The sequence below is a fragment of the Myxocyprinus asiaticus genome, chromosome 15 (genome assembly GCF_019703515.2).
Source record: "Myxocyprinus asiaticus isolate MX2 ecotype Aquarium Trade chromosome 15, UBuf_Myxa_2, whole genome shotgun sequence".
Lineage (NCBI taxonomy): Eukaryota > Metazoa > Chordata > Actinopteri > Cypriniformes > Catostomidae > Myxocyprinus > Myxocyprinus asiaticus.
Window position 1 is genome coordinate 39,167,573 of NC_059358.1, and position 25,278 is coordinate 39,192,850.

At 39.9% G+C, this 25,278-nt stretch overlaps 1 protein-coding gene across 1 annotated transcript in view; it reads right to left on the bottom strand.

Annotated features, from left to right (window-relative positions):
- The window catches only part of LOC127452628 (lysophosphatidylcholine acyltransferase 1-like), an 85,135-nt gene extending 67,351 nt beyond the window's left edge, over window positions 1–17,784 (bottom strand). Inside the window, exon 1 of the mRNA XM_051718254.1 lies at window positions 17,460–17,784. Coding sequence (XP_051574214.1) covers window positions 17,460–17,573 — 114 coding nt within the window. The 5' untranslated portion in view covers window positions 17,574–17,784. The remainder of the gene's footprint in view (window positions 1–17,459) is intronic.
- Window positions 17,785–25,278: the final 7,494 nt, after the last annotated feature.

Below are 25,278 nucleotides of genomic sequence, written 5' to 3' on the forward strand. Positions count from 1 at the left end.
TACAATTTACAGTGAAGTTTTTGGTGTTACACAGAGGACAGGATATAAGTTTAAGTCTTATGAACTAATAATGCTTAATATGACACCGTCAGATATAAATAAAAAATACTATATACTTGCTACAGTATATAGATCACCCAGGCCATACTCTGGTTTCCTTGGTGAATTTGCAAATTTTCTATCAAATCTAGTAGTTACTGTAGATAGAGCTTTAAATGTTGGTGACTTCAACATTCACACAGATAATGAAAATGACACATTGGGATTTTATCGATATTCTCAACTCTCTTGGAGTCAGACAAAATGTGACAGGACCAACTAATCACCATAATCATACTCTCAATTTAATTCTGTCATATGGAGTTGCTGTTGATACTATAGAAATTCTACCGCAGAGTGATGACATCTCAGATCATTATCTCATCTCTTGTTTGCTGTGATCAGCTAATGTCACTCAATCTACACCACGCTATCGTTCAGGTATAACTATTCTTTCGACCACTAAAGATACATTCACTAATAATCTTCCAGAATTGTCTCACATACACAGCAAGCCATAAAGTCTAGAAGAACTTGATGTAATAGCAGAAAATATAAATACAGTCTTCTCTAGCACTCTTGATAGTGTTGCCCCCCTTTGATTAAAGAAAATTAAAGAAAAAAGCCCCGCCCCGTGGTACAATGATCACACTCATGCTCTCAAGAGAGCAGCTCAGAAAATGGAGCGCAAGTGGAAGAATACAAAATTAGAGAAAATCATAGAACATAATAGGGGTTTAAATCGGACGTTTCATCATGATACAATCTTTTATTGATTCTCTTGGCCTGTGATCCGATATTTGCCGATACTTCAAAGTCTGCCGTGATACGATTTCGATTTGATTTGATTCAGGGCCCTGTGATCGATGTTCCAATATTATGTGCCTATTTTACACAATCAATTAAAAGAAATATAATTTGAATGTTTTATTGAGCTCTCTGAAGTGTGCAAATACAGGTGCATCTCAATAAATTAGAATGTTGTGGAAAAGTTCATTTATTTCAGTAATTCAACTCAAATTGTGAAACTCGTGTATTAAATAAATTCAATGCACACAGACTGAAGTAGTTTAAGTCTTTGGTTCTTTTAATTGTGATGATTTTGGCTCACATTTAACAAAAACCCACCAATTCACTATCTCAAAAAATTAGCATATGGTGACATGCCAATCAGCTAATCAATTCAAAACACCTGCAAAGGTTTCCTGAGCCTTCAAAATGGTCTCTCAGTTTGGTTCACTAGGCTACACAATCATGGGGAAGACTGCTGATCTGACAGTTGTCCAGAAGACAATCATTGACACACTTCACAAGGAGGGTAAGCCACAAACATTCATTGCCAAAGAAGCTGGCTGTTCACAGAGTGCTGTATCCAAGCATGTTAACAGAAAGTTAAGTAGAAGGAAAAAGTGTGGAAGAAAAAGATGCACAACCAACGGAGAGAACCGCAGCCTTATGATTGTCAAGCAAAATCGATTCAAGAATTTGGGTGAACTTCACAAGGAATGGACTGAGGCTGGGGTCAAGGCATCAAGAGCCACCACACACAGACATGTCAAGGAATTTGGCTACAGTTGTCGTATTCCTCTTGTTAAGCCACTCCTGAACCACAGACAACGTCAGAGGTGTCTTACCTGGGCAAAGGAGAAGAACTGGACTGTTGCCCAGTGTTCCAAAGTCCTCTTTTCAGATGAGAGCAAGTTTTGTATTTCATTTGGAAACCAAGGTCCTAGAGTCTGGAGGAATGGTGGAGAAGCTCATAGCCCAAGTTGCTTGAAGTCCAGTGTTAAGTTTCCACAGTCTGTGATGATTTGGGGTGCAATGTCATCTGCTGGTGTTGGTCCATTGTGTTTTTTGAAAACCAAAGTCACAGCACCCGTTTACCAAGAAATTTTGGAGCACTTCATGCTTCCTTCTGCTGACCAGCTTTTTAAAGATGCTGATTTCATTTTCCAGCAGGATTTGGCACCTGCCCACACTGCCAAAAGCACCAAAAGTTGGTTAAATGACCATGGTGTTGGTGTGCTTGACTGGCCAGCAAACACACCAGACCTGAACCCCATAGACAATCTATGGGGTATTGTCAAGAGGAAAATGAGAAACAAGAGACCAAAAAATGCAGATGAGCTGAAGGCCACTGTCAAAGAAACCTGGGCTTCCATACCACCTCAGCAGTGCCACAAACCGATCACCTCCATGCCACGCCGAATTGAGGCAGTAATTAAAGCAATAGGAGCCCCTACCAAGTATTGAGTACATATACAGTAAATGAACATACTTTCCAGAAGGCCAACAATTCACTAAATATGTTTTTTTTATTGGTCTTATGATGTATTCTAATTTTTTGAGATAGTGAATTGGTGGGTTTTTGTTAAATGTGAGCCAAAATCATCACAATTAAAAGAACCAAAGACTTGAACTACTTCAGTCTGTGTGCATTGAATTTATTTAATACACGAGTTTCACAATTTGAGTTGAATTACTGAAATAAATTAACTTTTCCACGACATTCTAATTTATTGAGATGCACCTGTATAGTATCCACACTGGGACATCCACAACAAAATAAGGTACTTCGGATGTTGAAAAAAATTATACAGATAATATAAAATATTACATCACACAAGTGATCATCAATCATTTGATAACAGTTTATTTTTCAGTTTAATCCAATTGAAAATACCCATGATTTGTTGCCAACTATACATCCTATCCGTGGTTTTCTTGGCTACAACTTCCACAACAATCCTAGGTGTTTAAGTATTGTGGCTAAATTGGTTAGGAATAAAGAATCGACTGAACCATATATTTCGTCGCAGCACAATAGTAATGACTTGATGAATTTCTTTACTGATAAAATTGAAATAATCAGAAATAAAATTGGAACTATGCAATCAAATGTCAAAGCACCTCAGAAATCAGTGTCTCATAATTTTCCTCACGAGCAACTTCAATCCTTCGCTGTCATAGGTCATGAAAAGCTAACAAAACTTATCAAAAAAATCAAAAGCCACAACATGAATGTTAGATCCAATACCACCTAAGATCTTAAAAGGGGTATAACCTGTAATCTCAGAACCTTTCCAATGTTTGTAGAACAGCATCCTTACACCTCTAAATATTGTTTAGTTACACACATGCTCTCTGTTGCTGATGCCAAAAAACGAATTCATGCATTCATTACCTCAAGACTAAATTATTGTAATGCATTACTGGGAGGATGTCCAGCAAGTTCAATAAATAAACTTCAATTGGTTCAAAATGCAGCTGCCAGAGTGCTGACTAGAACCAAGAAATATGACCATATTAGCCCAATTTTATTGTTGTTACTTTTGCTACCTGTTAAATTTCGTATTAATTTTAAAATTCTGTTAACTACTTACAAAGCTTTGAATGGTCTAGCTCCACAGTACTTAAGTGTAGGGATGCACCGACCTGGATCGGTATCGGCTCTGATACTGACATTTTTAGACGGATCGGGTATTGGTCCAACGAGCCTAATCCAAATCCGATAGTGTGTGTTAGTCATGTTCGTTCCTGTCAAGCTCCAAAAATGACATAAAAGAACCATAAAAACACCACTGAAGTAGTTCATATGGCTCGTGCATTTTATTCAAAGTCACTTGAAGACGTACGATAGCTCTGTAAATCACAAAAGGCTGTGTTTAATAAGTAAATATATCATATGCACGTGCAGCGCCAGCACGTTAGTGAATGGCGCTGCTCTGTTTACACACACACGCGGCTATTTTTAGCCTTCACACTTTGCGCAACATGAGCGCTACTCACGAACAACATCTCAGATGTAGATGCTCAATAGTTCGGTTTACTTATAATATGCATTTAGAATGGCACCGGAGGTGCATTTTTACCAGAATTTGAATAAGAAGCAAATTAAACTACTGTGAACTTGCTAACAAAGAGGCACATACAGGATTTCCTGGAGAGTTCAGAATGTCAAAATAAAAGCCCGAGGGTTTTAAAGTTAAAGGTGCACGATTGAAGTCTATTACTGTTGTATTTAAAATTCTAAAAGTCAATAATGTATTATTATTATTATTGTTGTTTTTATTATTTGTTTACAAATTCCACTGCACGGTACAGCTCGACTCGACTCTGCTTGCTTTTTGGGGGTTTTCCACTGTGGATAGTACCTGGTACCTGATACTTTTTTTTAGTACCACCTCGGTCAAGGTTCCAAGCGAGCCGAGCCAATACTAAATGTGACATCAAAACCCTGCAGATCACTGATTGGTCAGAGAAAATCGTTACTACCAGTGTCACTGGATTTGCAACACGGAACATCAACCCGCTAGTTTTAAAATTAGTAACAGCGACAGCAATATCATTTGTTCACGCGACTTTCGAATTGTAAAAAGAAATGGCTGTGTGCAAAACAACGCCGTTGTCAATAAATGAGGTGCAGACGTTCCTCTTGTTAGCGACGAACTAAACGACACGAAATGAAAAAGTCTTTCAGGCAGTGTCTCAGCTGTTGGCCGCACACGGCTACCACCGGACCTACCAACAGTGTAGGGAAAAGTTCAAATATCTTAAGTGACTACAGAACCATCAAGGACCACAACAGCCAGAGTGGTTCAAACAGAAGAAAGTGGAAGTGGTTCGACCAAATGGACGCTATATATGGCAATAGGCCGGCGAGCAATGGGAGGGAGAGTGCCCTGGACTCGGCGTTGTTGGAGTCCACGATGGAGGATGGTACGTTTTGTTACGTTAACTCTATATTCTGCTTGAAAGCTTCACTTTATTTAGATGACCAGCTACTGGAAAGCTTGCTTCTAAAACAACCAGGCCAATTTAACTGTTACACTTGTGTAAAATCACCATGCAACAACTGCTTTATGCAGCACAATGAGCTAGTAGCTAACAGCTAGCGGTCATGTTATTGTTTATGGTCAACGATTCATATCCCGAGGTTACCAGAGCCGGCCAGATCCAGCTCCGTTCCTGCTTGGTGTCGGACTCCACTTCTACATGTTGCTGAGTGATAACGACAAACTACACCCAGTGCTAGCCAGACATCACTTCAGTCTTTTGACTTCAGAGGATGAACTGATGCCAACTCCAACTGTAAGACATCGGATACTTTATATGTCACTGCCGGAATTTTGGATTTAGGATGGACTCCACCGAACCTCACCAAAATGACCTGCCGGCTGAGCTGCGATTCACCTCTCTGCCTGCATCACATTTGTCTATTGATGGACTAAACTCTTGAAATGGAATACATAGACTATCATTTATTTGCAACAAAAGCCTTCATCAGCCAACTAAAAAAGTACAATGCATCTATGTGAATTTATGCAGTTAATCCAGGATGGACTTCAAAGACATTAGTCATTAATCTTAAAGTTCATAAAAAATATTTTCTTTTTTAAACACTGGACCTTAATACTTAATTTACACATTTTAAACCATGACTTGCACTGCACACACATAACTAATATTGATATTATATTAATGTTGTTTAGCCAGAGGGGAACTGGCCCCCACAGTCAGCCTGGTTTCTCCCAAGGTTATTTTTCTCCATTAACCAACATATTATGGAGTTTTGTGTTCCTTGCCACAGTCACCTTCGGCTTGCTCACTGGGTTTCTAAATACAACTATTATTTAATTATTTAATTTTTATACACAATTTACAATCATATTTTATCAAACTACACGATCACTCAAAAAGTATATAGATATTGCGGTTTCATTTTGCTAATGCATGATTTTCTGTAAAACTGCTTTGAAACGATGTGTGTTGTGAAAAGCGCTATACAAATAAAAATGAATTGACTTGACTCTACTTTCCCTGTATTGTGAGAAATCAGGAGTAAAAGTGTGCAAACTTTGAGGAGACAACGTAGTGCATGATTGGCATTGTAGTTCTATAGAGTGTGAGGCCAGACACTATTTAGCAGTGACGAGTCACTTCTGTTTAAATGAATGGAGAAATTGGAACAGCCAAGAAGCTCTGGCACCCAACAGTCAATGGATGTAGAAAGGAAGTCCTGCCTTGCAGGTAAAAGAGACAATCACCTTTTAGATACAGACATCACCTGTCAATCAACTTGCTAATGTGCATGCGAAATGCAGATCAATCCTGGAACAACAGAAAAGGACCTTGTGAAAATGCTGGAGGAAAAAGGTAGACAAGTATCTATATCCACACTAAAATGAGTCCTATATCGACATAACCTGAAAGGCTGCTCAGCAAGGAAGAAGCCAATGCTCCAAAACCACCATAAAAAAGCCATACTACAGTTTGCAAGTGCACATGGGGACAAAGATCTTACTTTTTGGAGAAATTTCCTCTGATCTGATGAAAAAAATAAACTTTTTGACCATCGTTATGTTTGGAGGAAAAAGGGTGAGGCTTGCAAGCCGAAGAACACCATCCCAACCATAAAGCATGGGGGTGGCAGCATCCTGTTGTGGGGGTGCTTTTCTGCAGGAGGGACTGGTGCACTTCACAAAATAGATAGCATCATGAGGAAGGAAAATGATGTGGCTATATTGAAGCAACATCTCAAGACATCAGCCAGGAAGCTAAAGCTCAGTCGCAAATGGGTCTTCCAAATGGACAATGACCCCAAGCATACCTCCAAAGTTGTGGCAAAATGGCTTAAGGACAACAAAGTCAATGTATTGGAGTGGCCATCAAAAAGCCCTGACCCCAATCTGATAGAAAAATTGTGGGCAGAACTGAAAAAGTGTGTGCGAGCAACGAGGCCTACAAACCTGACTCAGTTACACCAGTTCTGTCTGGGTGAATAGGCCAAAATTCCAGCAACTTATTGTGAGAAGCTTGTGGAAGGCTACCCAAAATGTTTGACCCAAGTTAATCAATTTAAAGGCAATGCTACCAAATACTAACAAATTGTATGTAAACTTCTGACCCACTGGGAATGTGATGAAAGAAATAAAAGCTGAAATAAATAATTCCTTCTACTATTATTCTGACATTTCACATTCTAACTGATCCTAACTGACCTAAGACATGGAATGTGTTCTATGACTGAATGTCAGGAATTGTGAAAAACTGAGTTTAAATGTATTTGGCTGAGGTGTATGTAAACTTCTGACTTCAACTGTATGCAACCGAACTGCTCAGTGTTACAGCTCCCTGTAACTGGGAGAAAGGGATGAGAAAAGCCGATTCTGGATCAGTGGCTCCGAGCAACATTCTACATCAATTGTGTATGCAGAGAAAATGTCTTAGTTTCTAAAAAGATTCTAAATTTTTGTTTTATAATAAACAAGTAGTTTGATTCATGAAACAAACATTAAAAAAATATTCCATTCAAGTTGCATCAACATGCGCCTTTAAAGTTGTATGCGATCAAACAGTGGCATCTGTACGCACAGTGGATTAACCAAAACAAGCGTGCACTGAGATGACTTAAGTGAAATATATTCTTTTATTATCAGACACATTCCTTGAATGTGTTAAGCTGGCATTCCCCACTGAATTTTATCCTGACTTTTGAAAAACATCTTAAGTTGACTCTGACATTGTCGATGGACACAGCACATGATGACATATACACCGATCAGCCATCACATTAAAACCACTTGCCTAATATTGTGTAGGTTCCCCTCGTGCCGCCAAAACAGTGCCAACAGAGCGATTATCCGAGTTACCATAGACTTTGTCAGTTCTAAATAGCCTGGCCATTCTCTGTTGACTTCTCTCATCAACAAGGCGCTGTTTTGGCAGCATGAGGAGGACCTACAGAATATTAGGCAGGTGGTTTTAATGTTGTGGCTGATTGGTGTATGAAGCAGGTTCAAGTGTTGGACTTTGCTGCTTTAGGTAAGACAGTGGTTATTCTTCATTATTCATATTGGCTGCCATGTTGATGGAAAAACAAATCATACATACGGTATTCATGTTATTGATTATTATAAATATGAGGGGAAGACCTACTTTCTAAATATCTGTTTGTTTACTATGTTGTTTTGACATGAGTGTTGTACAGTAGCTAGCATGACATGTAGTGTCTCTTGTATGCAATGCATGGCTTATTTGTATGGAATGCATAGCATTGCAGAAGAGAAAGTGGCTGTGAGAAAAAAGTTACACAAAAATAATGCAAAAGTAATGTAACGCTTTACATAAACATTAACTTTTTAATTTATTAAGTAACTTTAAGGAGTTACTTTTAAAAGTAATGTTACCAAACACTGGTTAACATTGCATAAAAAACTACATACAGTTGTGCTCAAAAGTTTCCATACCCTTGGAGAATTGGTAATATATGTACCATTTTTAAAGAAAACATGAGTGAGCAGGCAAAACACATTTCTTTTATTTCTAATGGGATTCATATTCAACTGTAGGTTATAACAGAATGGCACAATCATAAAACAAAACATGGCAACAATGAAAAAGATGAAATGACTCCTGTTCAAAAGTCTGCATACCCTTAGTTCTTAATACTGTGTATTTCCCCCTTTAGCATCAATGACAGCTTGCAGTCTTTTGTAATAGTTGTCTATGAGGCCCCAAATTCTTGCAGGTGGTATAGCTGCCCATTCGTCTTGGCAAAATGCCTCCAAGTCATGCAAAGTCTTTGGTCGTCTTGCATGAACCGCATGTTTGAGATCTCCCCAGAGTGGCTCGATGATATTAAGGTCAGTGAGCTACCACCATGCTTCACAGTGGGGATGGTATTCTTTTCACTATAGGCCTTGTTGACCCCTCTCCAAACATAGCGCTTACAGTTGTGACCATAAAGCTCTATTTTGGTCTCGTCACTCCAAATTACAGTGTGCCAGAAGCTGTGAGGCGTGTCAAGGTGTTGTCGGGCATATTGTAACCAGGCTTTTTTGTGGCATTGGCGCAGTAAAGGCTTCTTTCTGGCAACTCGACTATGCAGCTCATTTTTGTTCAAGTATCATCGTATTGTGCTCCTTGAAACAACCACACCATATTTTTCCAGAGCAGCCTGTATTTCTCCTGAGGTTACCTGTGGGTTTTCTTTGTATCCCGAACAATTCTTCTGGCAGTTGTGGCTGAAATCTGTCTTGGTCTACCTGAACTTCCACTTCTTAATAAGTGATTGAACAGTACTGACTGGCATTTTAAAGGCATTGGATATCTTTTTATATCGTTTTCCATCTTTATAAAGTTCCATTACCTTTTTACGCAGGTCTTTTGACAGTTCTTTTCTGCTCCCCATGGCTCAGTATCTAGCCTGCTCAGTGCATCCACATGAGAGCTAACAAACTCATTGACTATTTATACACAGGCACTAATTGAATTTAAAAAGCCACAGGTGTGGGAAATTAAACTTTAATTGCCATTTAAACCTGCGTGTGTCACCTTGTGTGTCTGTAACAAGGCCAAACATTCAAGGGTATGCAAACTTTTGAACTTTGGGAATCTTGTGAAAATTGATGGCAAGACATGTTATCAGAAAATATTGGCAGACAATTTGCATTCTTCTGCACGAAAGCTGCGCATGGGACGCTCTTGGACTTTCTAACATGACAATGACCCTAAGCACAAGGCCAAGTTGACCCTCCAGTGTTTACAGCAGAAAAAGGTGAAGGTTCTGGAGTGGCCATCACAGTCTTCTGACCTTAATATCATCGAGCCACTCTTGGGAGATCTCAAACGTGAGGTTCATGCAAGACGACCAAAGACTATGCATGACCTGGAGGCATTTTGCCAAGACGAATGGGCAGCTATACCACCAGCAAAGAATTTGGGGCCTCATAGACAACTATTACAAAAGACTGCACGCTGTCATTGATGCTAACGGGGGCAATACACAGTATTAAGAACTAAGGGTATGAAGACTTTTGAACAGGGTCATTTCATTTTTTTCTTTGTTGCCATGTTTTGTTTTATGATTGTGCCATTCTGTTATAACCTACAGTTGAATATGAAGCCCATAAGAAATAAAAGAAATGTGTTTTGCATGCTCACTCATGTTTTCTTTAAAAATGGTACATATATTACCAATTCTCCAAGGATATGCAAACTTTTGAGCACAACTGTATATATACACACAGTACTGTGCAAAAGTCTTAAGCACATAAGATGTTTCACAAAAGCATTTGTCTTAAGATGGTTATTTATATCTTCAGCTTTAGTGTGTCAATAGGTAATATAAATGTTAGACTCCCAAACATTACTTTTGCAAATAGAAAAGATTAGAAGAACAGGGAGCCCTGCAACAGAAGTCATGGCCCCCACAAAGCCCTCCACTGAACATTGTGTCTGTCTGAGATTACATATAGAGACAGAAGCAATTGAGACAGCCTAAATAGATAGAAGAACTGTGGCAAATTCTCCAAGAAGCTTAGAACATCCTATCTGCCAACAACCAAGAAAAAATGTGTCCAGGTGTACCTACAAGAATTGGTGCTGTTTTAAAGGCAAAGGTGGTCACACCGAATATTGATTTAGATGTTCAGGGGGAGGGACATATAATTTTATAAACTGATTCAGTGTGTGTATGTTCTGTTTGTGTAATCCTTTTTTCGAATCAATAAAAATGTTAATATCAAAAAACGATGGCCATTATGGCCAAACAGTTACATTTTTGTTTCATCAGACCAGAGGACATTTCTCCAAAAAGTAAGATCTTTGACACCATGTGCACTTGCAAACTGTAGTCTGGCTTTTTTTATGGAGGTTTTGGAGCAGTGGCTTCTTCTTTGCTGAGCAGCCTTTCAGATTATGTCCATATAGGACTTGTTTTACTCATTTCATTTTACATCACAAATACACACAATTAGTTGAAGGGAATAAAGCAATAACATTTATAAGAAAAAGAGAGAATCACTCGCTCTTTGGCTGGAGCTTTAGCCTCAAACCATCTAAAACCAAACATAAGGGCCAAGGAACTGAAACCTGCTTAAAATTAATAATAGTTCAATGGGACGGAAACAATGCAACAGTTATTACATCTAATATTTATCCTTGGACCTGTCCATGTTGTCATTATTTCTGTGAGAGGAACTTCACAGTGGGAATGTGTGGCCATGGAACTTGTGTCACCCACAGACATGTGGTGTTCGCAGATATGCGTGACTCTGCCAGAGCTGAATCTCCCACGTAATTAAAGGAAATTCCTCTGATCATGCAAACTATAACATAGCTCCATGCAACAACACAAATTTAAATGTTTATCTGTTCTGCTGTTGCTAATAAAATAATAGTATGAATACATCTTACCCAAGTTACAAGCTAAATCAACGTGAATGTTTTCAAACATTACTTATTTATTCTTTCCGCAAATCATCCCGCTGGTCGGAGATGACTCCTTGGTGGGCCGGTTCCGGCCCGCAGGCCATATGTTTGACACCCCTGCTCTAGAGACTGTTGTGCATGAAAATCCCAGGAGGTCAGCATTTACACAAATACTCAAACCAGCCCATCTGGCACCATAAATCATGCCATGGTAGAAATCCCTGAGATCAAATTTTTTCCCCCCATTCTGATGGTTGATGTGAACATTAAAGGTGAAGTATTAAACTTTTTTGATGTCAAAATACGTTCTACTTTCCCAGTTTAGTTCACTGAAAACTATAAGTAAGCCATTCGTGGGTTTACCTCCCCCAAATGTATAAACACTGAGCCTCCCAGGCACCATCAAAACATTGATGTTTATATTTTGAGTGGCCCGCTCAGCTCCACCCATTTCTTTCTAGCTCAGCCTATAGCGTGAGTTTGGGGCATGGCTACTTGTTCAGCCAGGGGAATGTGAACTACCATGGCAGACTTGTACAGAGGAAAATAAATTTAGCTTCATCTACAGATGTTTAAGCCAAAATTAGAAGACTTGCTAAAAGACACACAGACAGAGAACGGAGTAAAACATGAGTGAACATTGGCATCAAATTTACAAGGTGGAGGACACACACACCACCAATGATGAGATTGATCTGGCAAACGGCAGCGCCAATAACGAGATTGCCGTGCAAGTCACTTAAATGTTTATCATCTTTTATTTAAATATTGCCTATTTGTTCATAAGGAATCAGAGAGTACGAAAGGGCATGATAAGTCCAAGCGGTGTTGCCAAATGTTGTTTGAAAACATGCTTTATTTTTGTAATTCCGTTTGGTTCCTCTAGTAGTGCAGAAATTACACACTTCACCTTTAACTGAAGCTCCTGGCCCGCATCTGTGTGATTTTATGCATTACACTGCTGCCACACGATTGAGGTGCTTGTGAGTGTATATTTGATATAATTTAAGTGTATATTTTGTGTACATTATGTTAAGATCTTATTTGTTATCCTGAGATATATCCAGGCTCAGATGGAATCAAAACTTTGCAGATTTCCACAGAATTGCAGTTCACTTCATGTAAAAGCAACTGAAATGGTGACGAAATGAAAGTTCTTGTTTTGTGAACTGATATTTGTGTGAACAAGCAATTAGTAATTCTCTCAACAAGAATTTTAGCATTTAGTGAACAAACAAATTCACATTGACTAGGCAAAGAAATGTTACTTAGGACAATTATTTAGACAGTTGTTAAGAGTAGGGATGTCAATTCTCAGACATTTTCATAATCAATCGGTGTGAAAATTAACAATCAATAGATTAATCGTTAACGTTAATGTCGCAAAACGCACGTGGAGGACTCCACACAATATGTGCATGTAGCCTATTGTTTAAATATAACTTAAATGAATACACTTAAGAAATGCAATTATTGGCATTTTCCTCTTAAAATATTCTTAGTTCAGTGTAATTAAATACATTTAGGCTATGTTTAGTTCGAATTTGGGAATTGTTTAATTGATGTTAATGAATTACTGTTAAAAATAACTTCTATATATCACTTGATACATATTTGAGTTCATTAAAACTTCACGTTGTAGATCGTGGGATATTTTGGACCTTTGGAAGTATTTATTTTATTACGAATTAAGTCAAATCATAACACGCTGCGAAAACACAGTACATTTACATAACACTTCTCTGGTGATAGTGTGATGTCAGCTGAATGTACTTTCGTGCTTTCCCGGCAAGCACTGACGTAATTGTAGGTTGGGATAAAACAAGGAGATCAACAGTACTTGTTGTCAATGTTGTACTTTAACACACTATCACAGTGAGTGCAGAAAACATTAATGTTCATTCATAGAGAAATGCTCCAACATTGTTTACACTGAGTCCACTTCATCTCTGATCTGCGTGTCGGCTCTTCTTCTGTGAACCGGATAAAGACATGCAGAGCACAGGTGACTGTATTGACCTGTTTCAGTGCCGTCACTTTTCCCCGCAGCCACCATATTTGTGACCATCAGCAGGAAGAAACTATGGTGGTGAATGAACAAACACCCGAAAAATTATATAAAGTAAAACATCTTTAGTAAAACACACAAAAATTGCTTCTGATCCATGCCAAGTCCCAGGAAAAGTTCATACAGGTCTGAAGACAGCACAAATATGGGCAAATTGAACAGTACCGTACATCACCGTAAACATCTCATTCAGAAGTTACAAATGTTTTTTGTGTTGTTGTCTGGTGTGATTTAGTCACAATATTACAAAAATTCTGTGATGATCCCGTCTGTATGAATGTAAGAGCTTCTTTTAACTCCTAAAGGTTTTTGTCGCATCCCACAGCACAGCACAATGAAGGTTTATGGAATATTGGTCACAAACATGGCGGCGAGGCCATACAGTGACATCACATGAAACAGGTCAATAGACAGCATTATAGACGTTTACACGATTACTGAATTTGTCCTGAAATTAATTAATTGACAATCGATAAGCTTAATCACTCAAATTATTAACGAAAATTAATCGATTTTCGATTAACCATTAACACCTCGTTGAGGGAAATCAAAAATCTTACTGCATCATGTTGCCTTGATTTTTTAAGCTTGCTCAACAATTATTTTTATTACAGTGGGTTGCTATTTAAATGTAAGCAAATTTGTGACACTGACCATGTTAACGCTGATGTGTGTAATTTTTTCTCAGACTACTTACAGTTAGGGTTGCAAATGGGTGGAAAATTTCCGGAAACTTTCCAAAAACTTTCCATGGGAAGTTAAGCTGGGGAATTTTGGAAATATTGGAAACAACTTTGGGCACTTGGCTATATGCTGCTGCATCTTTGTGGCATTCTTAACATAGGTCTTTGCACAGTATTTGCAAATGTACACAGCCTTTCCTTCTACATTGGCTGAGGCGAAATGTATCCACACATCAGATGGTGCACGTGGCATTGTTCTGTAGAATAAGATTAGAAAAAAGCTTGTAAAAAACACTAATGCAATGCCATGCACGGATATATAAATAGTTAGCTAAACAATTGGAATATTCTTGAATGGTCAAAATATTTTACAATTGATGCTGGACAAATGAATAGAAATAGGCTAGATGAATAGATGAACACTCCTCAATCAGCATGCTAAATCAAACTATAACCTACGTTCTTTTATGATAACAGAAAACTGGCTAGCAGAAGGCAGAAGAAACAGCATCTCAGTTTAGCTAGCTACAGGTGCATCTCAATAAATTAGAATGTCGTGGAAAAGTTCCTTTATTTCAGTAATTCAACTCAAATTGTGAAACTCGTGTATTAAATAAATTCAATGCACACAGACTGAAGTAGTTTAAGTCTTTGGCTCTTTTAATTGTGATGATTTTGGCTCACATTTAACAAAAACCCACCAATTCACTATCTCAAAAAATTAGAATATGGTGACATGCCAATCAGCTAATCAACTCAAAACACCTGCAAAGGTTTCCTGAGCCTTCAAAATGGTCTCTCAGTTTGGTTCACTAGGCTACACAATCATGGGGAAGACTGCTGATCTGACAGTTGTCCAGAAGACAATCATTGACACCCTTCACAAGGAGGGTAAGCCACAAACATTCATTGCCAAAGAAGCTGGCTGTTCACAGAGTGCTGTATCCAAGCATGTTAACAGAAAGTTGAGTGGAAGGAAAAAGTGTGGAAGAAAAAGATGCACAACCAACCGAGAGAATCGCAGCCTTATGAGGATTGTCAAGCAAAATCGATTCAAGAATTTGGGTGAACTTCACAAGGGATGGACTGAGGCTGGGGTCAAGGCATCAAGAGCCACCACACACAGACGTGTCAAGGAATTTGGCTACAGTTGTCGTATTCCTCTTGTTAAGCCACTCCTGAACCACAGACAATGTCAGAGGCGTCTTACCTGGGATAAGGAGAAGAAGGACTGGACTGTTGCCCAGTGGTGCAAAGTCCTCTTTTCAGATGAGAGCAAGTTTTGTATTTCATTTGTAAACCAAGGTCCTAGAGTCTGGAGGAAGGGTGGAGAAGCTCATAGCCCAAGTTGCTTAAAGTCCAGTGTTAAGTTTCCACAGTCTGTGATGATTTGGGGTGCAATGTCATCTGCTGGTGTTGGTCCATTGTGTTTTTTGAAAACCAAAGTCACAGCACCCGTTTACCAAGAAATTTTGGAGCACTTCATGCTTCCTTCTGCTGACCAGCTTTTTAAAGATGCTGATTTCATTTTCCAGCAGGATTTGGCACCTGCCCACACTGCCAAAAGCACCAAAAGTTGGTTAAATGACCATGGTGTTGGTGTGCTTGACTGGCCAACAAACTCACCAGACCTGAACCCCATAGACAATCTATGGGGTATTGTCAAGAGGAAAATGAGAAACAAGAGACCAAAAAAATGCAGATGAGCTGAAGGCCACTGTCAAAGAAACCTGGGCTTCCATACCACCTCAGCAGTGCCACAAACTGATCACCTCCATGCCACGCCGAATTGAGGCAGTAATTAAAGCAATAGGAGCCCCTACCAAGTATTGAGTACATATACAGTAAATGAACATACTTTCCAGAAGGCCAACAATTCACTAAAAATGTTTTTATTTTTTATTTTTATTGGTCTTATGATGTATTCTAATTTTTTAAGATAGTGAATTGGTGGGTTTTTGTTAAATGTGAGCCAAAATCATCACAATTAAAAGAACCAAAGACTTAAACTACTTCAGTCTGTGTGCACTGAATTTATTTAATACACGAGTTTCACAATTTGAGTTGAATTACTGAAATAAATGAACTTTTCCACAACATTCTAATTTATTGAGATGCACCTGTAGCACCATGATAGCTAGCCTCTTAAATTGTCAATGAAATGGTGTTAGCTAGCTTACATTTAGCATTTCTGATTTACTGGCAAGCTAGCTACTGTATAAACACATTATGATTTAGTATTTGCTAGATAAACTTTAATACCATAGATCAAATATATTTACCCTAGTAATATCATCAAAACTTACTTGACTGGAATGTAGTCCTTGGGCTCAAATGCAGTAGTGTGACTTCAATAGTCCTGCTGTAGTAAGTAGCCTGCAGTTAGTAGTGTGCATGTGACTGAGGAATGCGCAGGGTAGAATTTGCATTAAATCTGGTTGTTTTAACAAAGATTATGCTGCAAGATGTTTTTTGTTTGTTTTAATTACATTTAAGTTCCCTGTTATAGGCTAACTTGCAATTTTGCAAATTTCCAATTTATTCCCATAAATTCCCATGGAAAGTTTCCAACTTTGAAAATTCCCGGAATTTTGCAACCCTACTTATAGTACACTGTAAGACATCTGTAGGCTGATTTCAACTAAATCTACTAAATGTAACAAAGTGGCTCTATGGCACTATCAAAATATTCTTCTGTTTATGTGTCCAGCCAGACAAGGCAACATCGGCTCAACCAATGGTGTGTATAATTTGGATGGGATCATGGGATGGGATCCATTTCATCAGGTTTTTCATGAAGTGCTTGTTACCTCGTCTGCCAAATTCTAAAATTTGAAATGAAACATTTTATATTATAAAAATACAAAACAGAAGACTTTTTGGGTCCAAATAACTTTTGCATTACACTGGCCATTATATCTGTGTTATTCGGTAAGGCAACTAGTAAAGAACAGTTGTTGAAACATAGAACTGGTTTTCTACTAAACAAAACCATAAGTTTACTGAAATGGTCCTTCATGACTGCACCGTATATGACGTGCTCGTCCTCACCATGTAAAACTGATTATCTGACCGGCACCTGCCAACTCTCTGCAGATAGACAGACAGATTTCTGACACGTTTGGTGGTATGTAACACACTGGCATGTTCAAACACCAGCTCATGGTGCAGATCTGCGCAAAAGACAAAAGCCACGTTGTAGTTTCACATGGGATCATCTGTTGATGACCCTACAGCTGCTCTAAAAGCGCAATCGCTAGCCATTTACCATTGCTGAGTACTGCTAGGCTCTTTAAATCTGTGTGCAACATGTAGCACTGGAAGCAAACTCTCATTCGACCAGGCCAGAGGACCTGATCGCACACATACAGCCAGACAGGGCAGCATCACTCACTGATCATGGCCTACATCATCACCCGTCCACATCATGCATGAGATAAACACGCACCGCATACCTGCAGCTTTTGAAGTGTTGTGAATCTTAAGTCATGCACGAACGGGTTTCTGAAAGGAGGAGCCAGCTCATGCTTCTCGCCTCCATCCGCATGTGTGCTCTTGATCAACCTCATCCTCGACAAATCCCGATCGACAAAGTCGCAAAAATCACCGTTAGATCCGTCTCTGCGTCCTTTCGGCCTGTTTGTTCCACTTTAACGCGCTACTATCTGGAAGTCCTGGTGACGCTTGGAGAGGGTTGAGGGATTTGGCAGATCATGTATTTGACGATCACTACTCCTTCCGTGTGCGCAACAACAGCAGTGAGCAGACAGTCCCGCTGGATGTCATGAAGAGGCTCATCTTGCCGCAGTGCGCATGCGCAGCCCCCGTTGCTCCGCTGTGTAGTGAATAAATGCGCATGCGCAGATCCTCCTCATCTTCTATATTGGCCGGCAACTGTTGCTAGCTAGTATTTCTTTTCTTTTATTTTATTTTTATTTTTTTTATCGTCAATCAACAACAATAACATGTCCATTCAAGTCTACACTAAGTATACATATAAATAGACAACAATACTCTTACAATATAAAGGAGCAAAAAAAAACAAACAAATTTTACAAGGGGGAGTTTCATGATATAATGTTTTCAGTTACTTATGTCAGTAGAGGTTTTTGGTCTAAAGAACTCGTCTATAAGGTCCATTAACAAATTGTTCTTCTTACTGACAATTAACTTTAAAGATTTCTTTAAATTATCAATTTCAAGAAAGAATAAATTAAATATTGGTTGACATTTAGCAAATTTTTGTTTGTGAATATAATATTTACCATACAAAATATAAAAATTAACAACATACTTTTTCATCTTATACTTATTTGTATAAGAGCATATGACATCTTCAAGAGTGAGCTGGTAAATAATTTTCAGATGAGTAAATAAGTAAGAGCTGACCTTGGACCAAAATTCTGAAGATACACAACAATTATAAAATAAATTAACCAGGTTTTCCTCGTTAATGCCACAAAAATTGCACTTGCAGTCAATGTCCAAATATTTAGATAAAACAACCTTACAGGGTTAGATCTTATGTAGAATTTTAAAATGCAGTTCTTTCACCTTATTGGAAGTACAACATTTGTAAGGAATTAGCCAAGCTTTTTTCCAATTAATAGGAGAGATCTGGGATTTCCAGAAGAATTTCCCTCTAGGGGAAATCCTATGTTTTGATTGAAAAATTAACCTAATGTGTTTGTTATTTTAGGGAGAACAAAATAAATTAAAACCATCTACAGACAACTCTGGCATTATCCTTTCACTACCTTCAAACAACAGATGACTTTTCATTAATTGTATAAGGCCCTTAAGGATGGCTTTAACCACCAATAAGAATTCATTATTGGAAATAGGGAAATTATGAAAATACATAAACCTCTCATAGGACATAATATTTCCTTCTTTATCAAAAAGATCCATAACTGTTACGATTCACTGTTGTCTGCCCTGTGTTTTGCCTCTGTCATCTGTTCCACCCGGACTACACTTCCCATAATCCCCTGCTCTGATTATTTCCAGCTGTTCCCCATTGTTCTCACCTGTGTTCCATTCACTCATTAGTCTTTGGTATTTAATGCCCTGTTGTTTGCTCATTCCTTGTCAGTTGTTGTGTGTTTTGACCTCCCATGTATTTCCTGTGTTTTCCCACTGTGGATGTTTTCCCTGTTATCCTGTACTTTGTTTATTTCATTAAATAATGTTTCGCTGCACCTAGATCCAGCCTCCCGTGACCTCCTTCCTCACGTTACAGAACAACTGACCGAACCAAAATGGATCTAGCGGTGTACTTTATTCAGTTGAGCCGAGCGAACTTACCCTTCGGCGAATACTCACATCTTTTTAGCACCGTTGCCAAACACACCGGTTTTACTGATTCCCACCTGAAATCAATCGACTGGACTCCTAGTTCACAGGTGGAGGGATTTGCCAGAGACAGGAGACTACACTTGGGAGGAATACATGAGTTTAACATTGGAAACACTCGCTTCAGAGGATCCTCCTCTCTCAATCCCGATCCCGGCTTCTGAGTCTGCCCCACGCCATGTCACAGCCATGTCTGAGTTTGCTCCAAGCCATGTCACAACCACACCTCCGTCTGCTCCGTACCCTGTCACAGTCACGCCACAGTCGGCTCCACACCACGTCAAAGTCACGCCTGAGTCTGCTCCACGTCACTTCACAGTCAATTCTGAATCTGCTCCACGCCAGGTCACAGCCAAGCCTCCCATGGCCCCTGTCTCCAAGTTGAATGATATGCCATTGATATCGGTGCGTTGGGCCACAAGAACCCTTCCTCACAAACTGTCAGAGCCCACGCCTGTCGTGGCCAACGAGCTGGAAGCCTCATCCGTCCCAGAGCCTGCGTTACCTACGTCGGCCTCCAGAGGAGGAGAAAGACTTCCATAGAGGTCATTCCAAGTCTCTGCCCTTGTACACGACCACAGGTCGTTTCCAAATCTCTGCCCTTGTACACGACCACAGGTCGATCCCGAGTCTCAGTCCATGCCCACGACCACAGAAGTTGTTCCCGAGTTTCTGTCCATGCCCACGACCACAGAGATCGCTCTCGAAACTCTGCTCATGTTCACGACCACTGAGGTCATTTCCCAGTCATCCTGGACTCTTAGCCTCGAGTCTCCCATGGCGCCGCATTCCACGGCTTCGCCCCCTTGAGCCTCCTATGGGTCCGCCTACCACGGCTCCACCCTCAGAGTCTTCCACGGCTCCAGTCTCTAGTCTGGGGTCACCACCCAGGCCTCCTGCCTCTGTTTCAGCCCTGTGGCCATCAACCAGACCCCCTGATCTGCTCTGGTCTTCTGGGTCTCTTGGCCATCCGCTTGATATACTCTGGTCTTCTGAGTCTCCTGGCCATCCGCCTGATCTGCTCTGGTCTCGCTGGTCTCCTGGCTGTCCGCCTGATCTGCCCTGGTCTCCTGGCCGTCCGCCTGATCTGCCCTGGTCTCCTGGCCGTCCACCTGATCTGCCCTGGTCTCCTGGCCGTCCGCCTGATCTACCCTGGTCTCCTGGCCGTCCGCCTGATCTGCCTGGTGTCCTTGGTCTCTCGGCCATCCGCCTGATCTGCTCTGGTCTCCCTGGTCTTCTGGCCCTTCTCCTGGTCCGCTCTGGTCTCTTTGGTCTCCGGATTCATCTTGGCCCTGCTTCCCTTACCAGCCTTCCTTGGGCGTCAGGAGCCACCCATTAGAGGGAGGGCTATGTTACAATTCACTGTTGTCTGCCCTGTGTTTTGCCTCTGTCATCTGTTCCACCCGGACTACACTTCCCATAATCCCCTGATCTGATCACTTCCAGCTGTTCCCCATTGTTCTCACCTGTGTTCCATTCACTCATTAGTCTTTGTGTATTTAATGCCCTGTTGTTTGCTTATTCCTTATCAGTTTTTATGTGTTTTGACCTCCCGTGTATTTCCTGCATTTTCCCACTGTGGATGTTTTCCCCGTTATCCTGTACTTTGTTTATTTAATTAAAGAATTGTTTCGCTGCACCTAGATCTAGACTCCCGTGACCTCCTTCCTCACGTTACAATAACAAAATTAACATCCCTTTCAAACCATTTATTAAGGAATAAAGATTTGTTTTTAGAGGTAATCAAATAATTATTTAAGGAGCATTTTATGTGGGAGAAATCTCAACTCATCCAGCGAGATGGAGATTGTATGGCCACAGTTTCAAGTCGGACGTTACTTCCTTGTGCCACGAGGCTACACCTGAGAGCAGCAATGAGCTGCATCTACACATGGCAAGCAAAATTGCTGGAAGCGATGCCCAGATGGATCTCAGAGGTATTTCTACTCCCAGTGACGTCATGGTTGAGGGGCGTTCTGTCATGCACCTCATCCAATAGGAGTTGAGAGTTTGATCCTTTAGTGAGTAAGGCTTCATGGGATTTATAGTCTGTTTTGGACTCCCTTTTCCCAGGAGCAAAAGGAGCATTTTATGTGGGGAGAAGTTGTGAAGGAAGCATATTTTCCAGGACAAAGCTTGCAGGTGGAATTTTGATAATTTAATAGGTAATTTCTCAGGAAGAAAACTGCATCTTAAAAGAAATCCAAGATCCTCCAAGTTTCTTAAAAATGTAATGTGGATAAAGTACCATAGGTGTGTTCATTCAACACACATAGTCTTAGCCAATTAATTTTAAAATCAAGGAAATGTAACCTTTCAAGACCACCTTCTCTTTTGCTAGATGAAATGTCTTTTTAATTTATAGGGTTTATTCTTCCAAATAAAATCTAAAAAGGCTTTGTTAGTTTCTTTGGCAGTAGTGTCACTAACAAACAGGGCTAAAGCTGGATAAACAAATCTAGAGAGGCCTTCCGCTTTGGATAATAACACTCTGCCAAAGATCGAAAGGTCTCTCTGAAGCCAGTTATTAAATATATGTTTTGTTTTCTTTATTTTGGGTATAAAATTTAATTGTTGGCAAACAGTGCTATTTTTGGCAATATGGATACCAAGGTATTTTACAGATTTGATAACCGGTACGTTTTCAGCTGAAGCCTCCTTAGCCTCATGAACGTACAAGATTTAGCATTTGTTAAGATTTAACTTCAAGCCTGAAGAATCAGAAAAGTTAGAGATTGAAATAAGAGCTATTTTAATTTGATTGCTGTCTTTAAAAATAAAACTGTATCGGCCAGTATAGATATTTTGAATTCCCTATCAAATATTTTTAAACACAAAATGTTTTGGTCAGATAATACATGAATTGAAAGGTGTTCAGCTGCTAGTAAAAACAAAAAAGGTGAGATGGGGCATCCCTGATGTACGCCACAACGGATATTTTATCTATTAGAAGTTTCAATATTTGGGGACACGTGACGCCATGCGAGAAGCAGACGTGTGAATCACGAGCTCTGCACTTATTTTCATTTTATAATCCAGTGAGATTCAATACACCCAATTACATATTTGCTCTCTGAGGTAAACATGGCAAAGAAGTCAAAATCCTCAGACTCTGGAGACATTAAAATACACTAACGTGTTGAAGCTGAGGCCTCTGATGGGACTCCGAGCTGGGGACTCAATTTGGAAAGCATGTCGGGAGATGGAATCCAGCATCAACTGTCCAACATCTCGTTGATGCTGACAAAGGTTGTTGCTGACTTGGAGGGTCTCGCTGTAATATGTCGATCGATTATAGTGATGGAAACAAAATTCTCTGAGTTGGTCACGAGAGTGACAGAAGTTGAGAAACAAATCGATTAACTGGAGTCTTCAGAAAGGGAATTATCCGCTAATCGGTCCGTGTTCAAAACAGACTTGGAACACATTTTGGAAAAACTGGAATATCTTGAAAATATGAACCGAAGGAACAATATTCGAATTGTTGGAATTCCTGAGCATGAAGAGGGCAGAGATATGGTGAAATTCCTGGACGAGCTCTTCCCGAGTCTGCTCGACATAACAGGCCATAAACTGGAAATCAAGCGAGCTCACAGAGTCCTGGCTCGATCAATTCTGGCTAAATTTCTGAGATCATCAAATAAAGATCTCGTGCTACACGAGGCAAGGAGCAAAGGAAAGCTTTCTTGGAAGAATCACAATATGTTGTTGTTCCCGGACTTTGTGAATTCGACGAGAGAAACGCGATCGGTTCAAGGAATGTAAGAAACTTTTACACCAACGGAAGATCGCTTTTGCACTGATGTTTCCGGCCAAACTGAGGATAGAAACGAAAGATGGTGACTTGATTGTCAGTGACTCGATTGTCTGAGGAAGCTGGGCGGCATTTTCTGTTTCTTTTTGCGTTGGCTCCGCCTAGCAGCTGGAGTTTGTTTTGTAGAATGACACTTCCTTCAAGAAACATTTGCATTGACAGAAGATCGCTTTTACACTGAAATTCCTGGCCAGATTGAGAATGGACACTTTGGATGACCGCAAAATATCTACATGCTCACATAAAGGACGTCTTTTATAAAGTTGACGACGGACTGAGTAAGTCATGGTGTATTTAAAAAAAAAAAATTGTATGCGGCCTCTGAGTGAATTTGACTCGCTCAATACACATCTGAGGAACTGGGTTGCCTATTTTGTCTCTTTTTGTGCTATTTCAGCCTAGCGGCTGGAGCTTGTTTTGTGGAATAACACTCCTTTGGGACAGTTGTGGATGAATCTGTTTGCTCTTTGTGCTTATGCTTCCTGTTGGCTGGATTCTGTGTTTGTTTTGTGGAGTATTTTCGCGGGACATTAGAATGGTTATGTCATCTGCTGCACTCATAACGGCCGGCTCACTGAACAATTGTCTGTCTGTCCGAGGAAACTGAACGGCTTTATATCAGATGGAATTTGTTTTGTGGAGGAACACAACTTCAAGACATTTCTGTGAATGAATCTACATGTTTTTTGTGTTTGTTCTGCCTGTTGGCCTGGGTCTGTTTTATAAAGTATATTCTGTTATGTAATTTTGCCTAACAAAATTTTTATAGAAGCACCGGACCTGAGAAATCCGATGGCAAAGTTGTTGCGGGGGTTCTCCTATGCGTACATGGACCTTCTGAGTTTAGAGGGATTGACGCCGGTTGGTGCTGTTGTGTGTGGGGTTAATGCACACGTTTTTCTTTTTTCTGTTTGTTTTGTTCGGGGGGAAGTTCGGGGTTTGATTGCTGCACTAATGGGAAATGTGGTGTGTGTAATCTTTAGTTTCTTACATTCCTTGAACTGATCGCGTTTCTCTCTTGTCGAACTCGCAAAGTCCGGGAACAAGAAAATATTATGGTTCTTCCAAGAAAGCTTCCCTTTGCTCCTCGCCTGGTGCAACACAAGATCTTTATCGGATGATCTCAGAAATCTGGCCAGAATCGATCATGGCCTATCTCCCTCAGCAAATCTGTGAGCTGGGACTCTGTGAGCTCGCTCGATTTCCAGCTTGTGGCCTGTTATGTCGAGCAGACTCAGGAAAAGCTCGCCTAGGAATTTCACCATATCTCTGCCCTCCTCATGCTCAGGAATTCCAACAATTTGAACGTTATTCCTGCGGCTTCTATTCTCAAGATCTTCAAGCTTTTCAAGGAGATGTTCCAAATCAACTTTGGTCGTGGGCGGATTAATTCCCTCTCCGAAGATTCCAGACAATCGATTCGTCTCTCAGCATGAGTCACTCTTGTAACTAACTCAGACAATTTTATTTCCATTGCCGTAATCGATCAACGTATTACAGCGAGATCCAGCAGGCCCCCAATAAGAAGCGGTCTTTTATTATCACACTGAATTAGGTTTATTTTAAGATAATGACCACTGACTGTACATTTTCCCTTAAATATTGATCATCATAGGTGAACTTGCTTCAGCTAAAAGAATAATGAATTATGTTGGTTATTTAGACATCACACAAATGGACAACTACCTGTAAAATACTTGGATGCCTGGTAAAACTTTACATCATTGAGTGGAAAGTATTCTTCATCAATAATTTACATTAGTATATCAGTGAAGGAAATCGTATTGATAAGTGTGGGAGTTTTACAAAACTTTTTAAAATATTATTTAATTAATTATTAATAAAACGTACCCTCGGATTGCTAGATCCCTCCATCGAGATGACTGGCTCTGCCTTGCCCTTACAAACAGGCGTGGGCTAGCGCTGTGGCGTGACGTTATCACGTACAATATTTCATTGGCTAGACATCAGCCAATAAAACGACTTTATTGCCCCCTTCCTGCCAAACACTGGTCTTGCTCTCTCGCATCAGTATTTAAAAGTGCACAAGTGAGTTTTGCAAAAGTAGTTGCAAACATCAAGGCGTGAAGATTTAAAGTTGCAGT